This window comes from Nycticebus coucang, chromosome 1 (assembly GCF_027406575.1).
Source record: "Nycticebus coucang isolate mNycCou1 chromosome 1, mNycCou1.pri, whole genome shotgun sequence".
In the NCBI taxonomy this organism is placed as follows: Eukaryota; Metazoa; Chordata; class Mammalia; order Primates; family Lorisidae; genus Nycticebus; species Nycticebus coucang.
Genome location: NC_069780.1, coordinates 5,244,264 through 5,256,306, shown reverse-complemented (window position 1 = coordinate 5,256,306; position 12,043 = coordinate 5,244,264). Strand labels below are relative to the sequence as shown.

Sequence of the window (12,043 nt, the reverse complement as noted above, 5' to 3'; positions counted from 1 at the left end):
TTTATTTATTTATTTATTTTTTTATTAGATCATAGCTGTGTACATTAATGTGATCATGGGGCACCATACACTAGTTTCATAGACCGTTTGACACATTTTCGTCACACTGGTTAACATAGCCTTCCTGGCATTTTCTTAGTTATTGTGATAAGACATTTACATTCCACATTTACTAAGTTTCACATGTAAATGTGAAAGATTTCACCTCAGGAATATCTCTTGTATTCCTTTCTTCTGCATAGCCAGTGCTACTCCCTTTGTTCAGATGTGTCTGAATCATTCATACTGGAATTAAAGTAACTTTTTCAGATTTCGGGAGGCAAATGTGATTAGATTGCTTCTCACTTAAACTTTTTCACGGACCCATCTTAGCTGCATAACAGAATCCTAAGTAACCTGGCTGCCCATCACAGCCTCCACCGCCCTCCAAACAAGCTGGACAAGTTGTGCTATTTCATGCCGTGTCTTTTTATAAGGTGGCCCTTTGGTTTATCTCAAATTGTCCCTTTTGACAATTGGTTAACTACAATTGTACTTGATTAACTACAACCTTATTTATCATTTTCTTAAAAATTGTTTTATTTTCTAATAAAGTAATAAATATAAATAGATATTTAAAAAAATAAAACAGTTCTTAGAAACTCATAACAGCAAACAGCAGATCTTTGCATCATAACTTGCTGCCTCTCCACCTCCCCAGAGGTAAGCACTTGGACTCCTGTGGGCCATTCATCCCCTGGTCACCTCTGATTGCTACATACCTTCCTTCCAATGCTACCTCTCGACTGGCCAGGTTTAGACTGTGTCTTTTCTCCCAGCACCCTCTCTGGGTTTGAGGCTCTGGTCCGGCTGGCTGGTCTTCCCAGAGGCCCTGCCTCCTCTTTTTGCCAACTGAGACCAGCATGGGGAATGAGGCTCAGCAGAAGAAACCTGGGCCACAGCTCCCAGCCTTGTCAGGGTTTCAGTGGGCTCTGTCAGGGGGAATTAGAGAATATGGGTTAAATTGTAAGTGGCAACAGGAAGGAGTTCAACCGGACCACAAATTGTATACTTTGTGTTGAACCGTGTGTGATTTTTTTAAAATAAACTTAATTTACTTTCTACAATAACCCCAAGAAGGAGCATTTGCCATCCTCAGGTTGCAAATGTTGACTCTCCATGAGATTTAGAGAAAATCCGTTAGAGCAGATTATCTTTGGAATTAAGGCTCTGACTCTGCCCCACGGAGAAAGCTCATGTACAAGAGTGGAGAAATGAATTAAACATGTTTTATTATTTTATATGTTTATTATGTTTTATTATTTTACAAGTTTTATTATTTTCTAATAGGAATTGCTACTGGGATTTTTGAATTTTAAGGATTTTTTTATTTGCTAGTCTGTAGATTTATTCATTCATTCTTTTAACATTTGTGGAATATCCATCATGTTCTGTATTGAATACCAGGAGTGGAAGCGGAGTAAAACAGAAGCCCTCTGCCAGAGCAGCTCTGCAAGATTGCTTCTGTTTGTTCTGAGGATGCGGGGAGGGGAAGATGCTGGGAAAAAAGTGTAAACAATTTGAAAGTTTAGTGGGAAAACTGCAATTTTAGAAAGAAAAATTGAGTCATTCATTTTCTTGTTGCAACAAACAAAACAAGCTTGTAGAAAAATTAGAAAGTGGAAATAAGAAAAGTTAAGACAAAAGTCTCCTCTTAACCTGTGTAACTCTATTTACTCACTTCTTTGATTATTGATATGGATAGCTTTTTACAATTGTCACATATACACAGACAGATCATACTATTATTTGCTATTCTGTAATCTGCTTTCTTATTTAGGAACATATAGAAATGTTCTATTAAGTTAATTATTTTTAATGGCTTACTAATATTTTATTGCATGAAGATAGCTCAATATATTCAATCAATCCTCCATTGTCAGGTATGTAGGTAATTTCTAATTTTTATAATTCATGCCATTTTGTAGCTAAATCTTTTCATATATTCTAAATTATTTTTTAGGAAGAATTACTGACAACATAATTACTGGATTTAAGGATTAGTACTTTTTAAAGTTTTTTTGCTTTTATGTTCTATACAGTGTTAAATTATCCTCCCAAACAGCAGTACTAATTTACCCACACCCAGTGGATTTGAGTTTCCATCTCTCTTCACTGTCTCCAATACTAAGTACCAGCCCTTCCTGTAAGAAAAGTGTTTTCCAATACAATAGGTGGAAAAGAGTCTCTCTTGTAAAAGAGTCTTTCTGAGAACTCCTGACCTCTGAACTTGCTGGCCACTACTCTTTTGGTGCAGTGCCTCACCTTGTGTGACAGTTAGCTAGCAGGCTGATGGTTGCCTTTAGCACCTCGAGGATCGAGTATGTGCCACTCACCTGTGTGTTCCTGAACTGATTGAACTGGAGAACGTGCACGGCTTGGAACAATTGACCAGCTGTGCAAGTTTCAGTATAACCAGTGGGCAGGTTATTTTTTTCCTGTCAGTTGCACAATAACGAGTAATTTTTGTTGAGCACTGATCACCTGCCAGGGCTGTGCTGAGTGCTTTGCATACTTATGTGGCAAAAACAAGACTGAACGCAAGGCCAGCTAATTCCCAAGCCATCTTTCTTTTTCTCCTGTCTCCTCCCCTTTCCTCTTTCCTATCTCATATCTTTTTTTGTATCACACACATTATAAACATATACAGGTTAAAGAGAGCATCATAACGGAGCTCACTACACCCACCACCCAACCTGAGCAATGGTCAACATGTGTCCATCTGTCTTTCCCTCGCCCCATGTATCCTCCTTTCCATGTTACTTTATCTTAAAGCAAATCTCAGATGCATCAATTTTATTAATAATTATTTATGTATCTCTAAGAGATAGGGACTCTTTTTTTGGAACCCAAATCACAATACAATGATCATGTTTTAAAACCTTTTTGGCAACTCCTCAATGTTATCTAATGTCCAGTGTCACATTTTCCTGATTTTCTCGGAACTGGCCTTTTGCGGTTGGTTTGTTTGAATTAGGATCCCCACCAGGACTTGTACTGTAATCTGAACCATTCTGATCACAAGACGTATTCCTGTCTTCCTTAGAAACATGAGTTCCATCCTTCTCTGGGACACACAGCTGAGGACATAACATTTGTAAAGGATTCTCATGGATCAAATATCGAATTTATATCCTCCCAGGAAGAAGCACATTCCATAGTTAATACCTGGGAAACCCTGGATCTGTATGGAATGGGAAAGCTACTTTGCCATGAGGGTTCGCCCTTCACTCTCCCTGGAAATCCACATGACAGTGACATTGTGGCTGGAGCTCAGTCCCCTGCTTTCCTGCTTTTGTGATAAATGAGGCTCCTTCACAAACTCTGCCCCAGTCTCCTTCCATAAGATGCATAGTTATAAATATGCAGGGCGGACATAAAATTCGTTTGCAATATAAAGTTACAACTATTTTAAATTGCACACAAACTTTGTGTGCAATTGAGCTGAAAACAATGAGACCTGGAGGCCTCTGTGCCCCTCCCTGGCTGGCAGAGAATGACTTGGAAATGGAAGCCACAGGCTTGCTCTTTTCATAAATGGGTCATGATTTTAATAGAATATTTCACACTAAGCAGTGGTCCAAGTTTTCATGTTTGCTTTTGTTCTGTTTTGAACTTGAAGGTCTGGTGATCCTCCATGGTGTGGCCGCAGATGGGAACTCAAGCAGAAGTCCGGAAATTAACGGCCTACTCTGCGGAGGTCCCGAGGAAAACTGTGCAGGTGATGTTTAACTAGCTTCGTGTTCAGTCTTGGGAACCTGATCTGTCTGAATGTTGATCTTTTGGTGATGACAGTAGCCATAACACTAGGTAGTTATCTGCACACCCAGACCCATGAGTCCCTGCACTGGGCGCTCTGCCCTCAGCATTGCATTGTTTCCTCAGAAGAGCCCTCGGAACAAGGTGTCAAGGTGAGGCCTATGAAGATCAAGTACGTTGCCAAAGTTCACACAGCTGGTGATAGCAGATTTGGGGTTCGCGCTCTGGTCATCCCAATTCGAGAGCCCCCACTCTTAACTGCTACACTATTCTGGGCATCAAGGATGTGTGCTCTAGGCTCTAGGATGTGCTATCTTGGACTAGATTCATGGAGAGTTGGCATATTCTGTTTAAATTTTAATTCAATTTTTTAAAATTCTATACTAAAGGAAGGGAAGAAGGTGAGGATTTTATATGTTTTACTTTGGAGATAGTTGAAATAGTGTTCTCAAAGTTATTAGCACAGGACAGAGATTTGCCTCCGTAAAGGGCGGGATAGTAAGTCTTTAAGGCTTTGTTAAAGGGTGCAGAAGTCTTTGTTGCCAGCTCTCGAGTCCCCCACTATGCGGTGACAGTAGTCCTAGATGAATACACTTGACTGTGTTCAAACAGCTGTTTACATAAAGAAACAGGCTGGGGGCCAGATTTGGCCCTTGGACCCTTGTTTGCTGACCCCTGGCCTAAGGGTCAGTTTATTCTGTATAGATTATATGGTCTGGTCTTCTCCATGGGTTGTTTCTGATTTGAAAAAAACAAACAAACAAACAAACAAACAAACAAACAAAAAAACACCAGCCAATTACAAAAGAAGCGTGGAGTGGAGAAGCGGCTCCTGTATTCCCAGGAAACTTCTCCAGCTGAAGCCTGGTGACTTGGTGTGAAGGGCTCCTTCCCTAGCACCCTGGGGAAGCTGTGCCTGAGCCAGGAACATGCCGAGCCTGCCGTCCTGATGTGAGTCACCAGTTCCAGAGCAGTCTTCCCCTTTCTCCCCTTACAGAAGTGGGTGGTCTCGAAGGTGCTTGTGGGCTGTAGGGTCCAGTGGTGTCTTAGGTCATGTTTGTGTGAGTCTTGCCGTCGGGGAAAGGGAGCAGGACAAAGCCAACTTTATGTGCGCATGTGTTTTTCTTCATTCTGGCTCCAAATGACTTAAATGATGGTATTTTCCACATTTCCCTTGGGAAATCATTCCATAATCTGATGACTGACAAATGTTTGAAATCTTCCTCCTCATCATTTTAAATGTGTTTTCTAATTTTATTTTTCTTGCAGTAAGAACGTTTAACACCAGATCTACCCTTTCAACAAGTTTTAAAGTGGATAATACAGTGTTGTCAAGTATAGACATGACGTACAGCACATCTCTCTAATTTATTCATCTTGCAGAATTGAAACTTTATACTTGAATAGCAATTCTCTGTTCCCATTCCCCAAACCCCTGGCAACTACCATCACTACCTGCTTCTGTGAATTTGGCTACACAGATACCTCACATAATTTGGCTTGTAGCAGTCTTATTTAATTTAGTACGCTATCTTACAAGTTTGGTTGGGTGCCCGTAGCTCGGTGCTTAGGGTGATGGCTACATGCTCCAGGGCTGGGGCTTAGAACCTGGCCTGGGCCTGCTAAACAACAACGACAACAACAACAACAAAGTAGCCGGGTGTTGTTGCAGGTGCCTGTAGTCCCAGCTACTCGGGAGGCTGAGGCAAGAGAATTGCTTGAGCCCAAGAGTTGGAGGTTGCTGTGAGCTAAGATGCTACAGCACTCTACCAAGGGCGACAAAGTGAGACTCTGTCTCCAAAAAAAAAAAAAAAAAAGACTTGCAATCCATCCATGTTCTCACAAACAACAGGATTTCCTTCATTGTTAAGGCTGAATAACAATTTATTGAACCATGTTTTCTTTTTCCATTAATCTGTCAGTAGACATTGGGGTTGTTTCTACTTTTTGGCTTTTGTGGAATGATGCAGCAGTTAACAAAGGAATGCAAATAGCTCTTTGAAATCCTGATTTTATTTTATTTTTCGATAAATACCCCTAAGTGGTATTGCTGGGTCATATGGTAGTTTGATGTTTATTTACTTGAGATTTTTGAGGAAGATCTAACATCTATACTGCTTTCCATAGCAGCTTTACCATTTCACATTTCCACCAAGTGGACAAGTGGCCCAATCTCTCCACTTGTTACTTTTTGCCTTTTTGGTAGTTGCAATCTTACTCAGTATGAGGTGGTACATTTGAATTTCCCTGGTTGTTTCTGATATTGAGCATTTCTCACGAGCCTGTTGCCATTTTTGTAAGTTTTCTTTGAAAAATTTCTATTTAACCATGTTTTGAATGGGTTTATTGTGTTGTAAGAGTCCCTTATATATTTTAGGTATTACTTTCTAATCAGATGCATGGCTTGAACTCATTTTTCTCCATTCTGTAGGTTTTCTTTTTCTCTGTTGAGTCTGTCCTTGGCTGTGCAGAAGGCACTCTGTTTGATGTAGAGTCATTTCCTTGTCTGTTTTTTGCTTTTGTTGTCTGTGTTTTGGCTGTCCCGTCTTAGAAATCATTGCCAAGACCAATGTCCAGAGGTTTTCCCTTATTTTTTCTCACAGGAATTTTGCAGTTTCTGGTCTAACATTTAGATCTTCAGTGAATTTTGAGTGACTTTTGTTAACCCACCCTTATATTGTAAGGGTCTGATAGTATTCTTTTGCATGTGGAGATCCAGTTTTCAAACACTAAAGGGAACAATTTCCCTATTATGTATTCTTGGTGCTGTACTGAATATCAGTTCACTGTATACACACAGGTTTATGTCTGGGCTTTCTATTCTGTTCCATTGGTTCACATGCCTATTTTTATATCAGTGTGATACTGTTTTAATTACTGTAGCTTTGGAGTGTATTTTGAAATCAGGAAGTGTAATACCACCAGCCTTGTTCTTGTTCCAGATTGTTTTAGCTATTTGGGAATTTTTTTGTGGTTACTTATGAATTTTAGAATTATTCCAATTTTTGTAAAAATGAGTCATTGGAATTTTAATAAGGACTGCATTGAATCTATAGATAACTTTGGGTAGTCTGGACATTTAACAATATTAAATCATTCAATCCACTAACATGGGATGTCCTTCCATTTATTTATTTCTTCTTTAATTTCTTTCATCAATGTTTCTTAGTTATCAGTGTACAAATCTTACATTTCTTTAGTTAAATTCATTCCTAAGTATTCCGTCCTTTTTGATGCTATTATAAATGGGCTTGTTTTCCCTTTTGGGTGCTTTGCTGTTAATGTATAGAAATGCAACTGATATTTGCATGTTGATTTTATATTCTGAAACTTTGCTTAATTCATAAAATACAGTAGAACCTCTTTAGTTGACCATTTCCCTACACCGGCCACCTCTTTAAGTTGACCTAATTGTCAACCTAATTTTCATGGACTGTGCATGCACCACCTGTACTTAGTGGAAGACTGTCCTCTCTATACTGATTACTTGGACCACAATACACAATATTAATTCACCCTCCCTAACTTGACCAGTTGAGTCTACCCTTCACCAAGCAGTAGAAGGTGTAGGATTTGCCCCTTAGTTGTATTATTTTTTCTTTAGTATAAGTTTTTTTTTTTATGCTTTATCATTACCATATGTTGGATTAGGCCTGACATCCTACTGTTTATCATGTGTTGCAGAAGATTTTTTTCAACGTGAAGGATTGGTCTCAATTGTAGGTGCATCCTACAGTTACTGAAAAATTTTACAGTTAATTAAGACACGATGGCCCAAAGAAAGAACTCAGAGAGCTGACACTGAAGGTAAAGTTTGATCTATGTTTTCTGGAAAGCAGCAGCACAGACAGAGAGTAGAACATTTTTGACGTTAGCAAGAGCATAGTTAGCAACATCAAAAAACATAAACATGAGCACTTAGGGAGACCCGGTAAGGAAAGCAGAGACCTACAGCAGAAGAGGAGGAAAACTTCCCTCAGTGAAGTCAGTGAAGCCACATTAAGTTGGTTCACAGGAACAAGGGCAGTTAACTCCTAAATCTCCAGGCTGATGATCCAAGAGGCTCATAAAAAATTCTCACAGGAATTCGGGGTGGCAGATTGTGAAAGGATGTTGAATTTTGTCAAATGCTTTTCAGGCATCTCTTAGGATGATCATGTAATTTTTATCCTTTTTGGTGTTAATGTGTTATATTAATCACATTGACTGATTTATTTTTATGTTGAATCTTCCTTATATTCTAGGGATAAATCCCACTTGGTCATAGTGTATGATCCTTTTATTTTGCTTTTGGACTGGATTTTCTGGAATTTTGTTGAAAATATTTGCATCTATGTTCATGAGGAATATTGGCCTGTTGTTTTCTTTTCTTGTAATGTCTTTATTTGGCTTTGGTATCAGGGAAATGCTGACCTTATAAAATGACTTTGAAAGTGTTTTCTCATCCTCAGTGTTTTAGAAGTGTTTAAAAAGTATTGACATGAAGTATTTAAATATTGGCAGAATTCACCAGGGAAGCCATCTGGTCCTGGGCTTTTCTTTGTGAAGATTTTTGATTACAAATTTAATCTTCTTATTAGTTATAATTCTCTAGTGTCTAGTCTATTTACTTTCACTCTAATCTTTTTTTTTTTTTTATTTATGGCCTTATTTTGTTCGAGTTGCAATAATATAGGATTCTGTATTTGCCAGTATATTTACCTTTACTGAATAATTTTATACTTTCATATTCTTTTATACTACCATTTAGCACTCTTTTGTTTCAGCTTGAAAAACTCCTTTTAACAATTTTTGTATGTTAGATTTGGTTTTGAAATCTTTCAACTTCTTTTTGTAGGGAAAAGTATTTATCTTCTTTTCATTTTTGAAGGACAGTTTTTCTGGGTATACTATTTTTGGTTGGAAGAGTTTTTGCTTTCAGCACTTTGAATATTTCAGTCATGGGCCCCATAAAGACAGTTTTGGTCAATGACAGACCATATATACAATAGACCACATATACATAAGATTAAAATGCAGCTGAAAATTTTCCTATTAATAGTGTCATCTGAGCCATTGTAACATTGTAGCACAATGCATTTACTCATTGGTTGTGACGATACTGTTGTAAACAATCCTACTATACTGCTAGTTGTATAAAAAGTCTAGCAAATAAAATTATGTACAACACATAACACTTGATAATGATAATAAACAATTGCTATTAGTTTATTTATTTGCCATGCTATATAATTTATTATTATGTTAGACTGTACTCCTTTTTTTTTTTGCGGTTTTTGACCGGGGCTGGGTTTGAACCTGCCACCTCCGGCATATGGGGCCAGAGCCCTACTCCTTTGAGCCACAGGCACCACCCTAGAGTGTACTCCTTTAGAAATAAAAAAATATATAGTAATTGTAAAACATCCCCATGCAGGTAACTCAAAAAGTATTCTAGAAAAGAGCATTGCTATCACAGGAGATGATGGTTCCATGTGTGTTATCGCCCATGAGGAGCTTCCAGCAGGACAAGATGTGAAGGTGAAGACCGTGCCATTGATGGTGTGGACTTTGTGTGGACCTAGGCCTGTGTGCATGTTTATGTCTTAGCATTTTAACAAAAATATCTTAAAAATAAGAAAAATAAAAATTTATAAAAATAAAAAAGCTTATAGACTAAGATATAAAGAAAAAATATTTTTTATGGAGCTGTACAATATGGTCAGGTTTTAAGCTAAGTGTTATTATAAAAGACTCAGAAAATTAAAAAAGTTAAAAATTTTTATAAAGTAAAAAATGTATAGTAAGTTAAGGTTGATTTATTATTGAAGAACATAACTTTTTGAAATAAATTTAGTATAACCTAAGGGTACAGTGTTTTAAAGCCTACAGTAGTTTAGAGTTATTTCTTAGGACTTCACCATGTACTCACCACGCACTCACTAAGTCACCTAGAGCAACTTCCACTTCCGCAAATTTCATTCATGGTAAGTGCCTTATACGGTATCCCATTTTTTATCTTGTATGTGATATTTTTGCTGTATCTTTTCTATATTCAGATATGTTTAGACATAAAAATACCTTCCTTTGTGTTATCATTGCTTGCAGTATTTAATTCGGAAACATGCTGTATAGGTTCATAGCCTCAGTAGAGGTTCATAGAGGTACTGTCTAACCCAGATTTATAGGTGACACCATCGAGGTTTGTGTAAGTGTGCACTATGATGTTTACACAGTGATGCAATTGTCTACTGATGCATTTCCCCTGTCCTTAAGTGAAGCACAACTGTGCACCATTCCACTCCTTTCTGGCCTGCAAGGTTTCTCCTGAGAAATCCTCTAACAGACTGGTCAAGAGTCTTTTGTACATGAAAAGTCATTTTCCTGTTAGTGCTCTCAAAATTCTCTCCTTATCTTGGACTTTAAACAATTTAATTACAATTGTACCTCAGTGTGGATGGAGTTCTTTGGGTTTATGTTACTTGGGAACTGTTGGGCCTTCTGGATCAGGATGTCCACATCCCTCCCTAGATTTTGAAAGTTTTCAATCATTTCTTTGAATAAGCTTTCTGCCCTTTTCTCTGTCTCTTTTTCCTTTTGGACCTCAATATTATGGGCACTGGTCTGCCTGCTGGTGTTTCATAAGTCTTGTAAACTTCTTAACTTTTTTGAGTTAGTGTGTTCTTTTTGCTTCTTTGATTGTATAATTTTCAGTGATCTAGATTCAAGTTTGCCGGTCTTCTGTGCTGCACAGTAGAGTCTGCTGTGGAACTCCTTTAGGAATTTTTTTAGTCTAGTTATGGTATTCTTTAGCTTCAAAAATTTATTTTATTTTAAGAATATTTTCTATCTCCTTGTTAAAATTTTTTACTTTATGCATGCATTGTCATTGTCCTCACTGAGTAAGTATATGGTGGTTATTTTGAATTCTCTGTCAAGAAAATTATGTATTGCCATTTTAATAAGATTGATTTGTCTTGCTCCTTTGTTTAAGACTCATTTACTTGTTTCTTCATTTTGTTTTTTTTTTTTGCTCTTTGTGTTGGTATTTGTGCATTAGAGAAGACAGCTAACTATTCTAGTATTCAGGGACTGGTCTTATACAGTGGGTCAAATTGGGTCAAATTTTCTCTGTGTTTCTGTGTTACAAGTAGATGCTGTTTTTATATCCCTCCTTAATACCTTTTAATGTAAAGGGGAGGTGTTTAAGGAAATCCCTTAACAGAACAATCCCCAGTCTTCCTCTCCAAACCATTTTATCTCAGGCATCTTTCTGCTTCCAGCACCACCAAAACTTCCTTCTTCAACACCTATGCCCACTGATAAAGACCTTCCTGTTGTGATGCCTGCCATTACGCTGAGTGACGAGTTACCTCCTGCACAGTCCTAGCATGCCATGGGGCTAAGTTATTCATGCATAAAAGCCAATTTCCCTACAGTGCAGAAATTACAGTTCATAATCTATATCTTTATTTTTTAAAATTAAAAACTCACTTTTGCATTATTTGCATAATTCTTTTGCTTTTACATTTATTTACAATTCCATTTTGGAGGATCACTAAACACGTGGAATTATTTTTTTTCACCAAGTCAAACACACACTTTTCTCTGAATTTTGAACTCTTTTCTTCTTGTGTCTTCTGCTTTCTTTAAAAATTATTTTATTTTTCACTTTATTATATTTAAGTGACACAATAATTGTGCATATTTATGGGACACGGTGTGATAGTTTGATGCCTTACACAATGTGTAATGATCAGATCAGGGTGGGCAGCATATCCACATTAGCAGGCTGATAACAGCATCGCCTCATGCATTGTGTTAAATGTTTTTCCGTTTGACTTTTCAGAACTGAAGCTGATGAGCTACTCTTATGTGATGGTCATGTTGTAATTAGTTTACTTCTTTGAATAAGTTTCCCTCTCCTCCCCATGCTCCTTCCCCTTCTCCTTCCTTCCCTCCTTTCTTTCTTGCCATTTTCCTCCTTTCCTTTGTCCGTTCTTTCCTTCCTTCCTTTGACATTTTATTTTATTACAGTTTTATGCACCTAGGACACAGTAACCACATCATCACTAATAACTACACTTTTCATTAAAAAAAATAATAGCATCTGTGACCTGTCAGCCTCAGGCCCTGTGCCACTTGCCAGTTGTCTTGCACGTATCCATTCACCTGATCCTCAGTGGTGCCTCGGTTGTCCCTCCTGCAGAGGAGACGGAGGCACAGAGAGATGAGGTGACTTGTTGTTAAGATCACACAGTGAGCA

General features: G+C 37.8%; 1 protein-coding gene across 1 annotated transcript in view; it reads left to right on the top strand.

Annotated features, from left to right (window-relative positions):
• Positions 1–12,043, top strand: part of BTC (betacellulin) — a 58,424-nt gene that overhangs the window by 21,852 nt on the left and 24,529 nt on the right. The window contains exon 2 of the mRNA XM_053583221.1: positions 3,662–3,760. Coding sequence (XP_053439196.1) covers positions 3,662–3,760 — 99 coding nt within the window. The remainder of the gene's footprint in view (positions 1–3,661; positions 3,761–12,043) is intronic.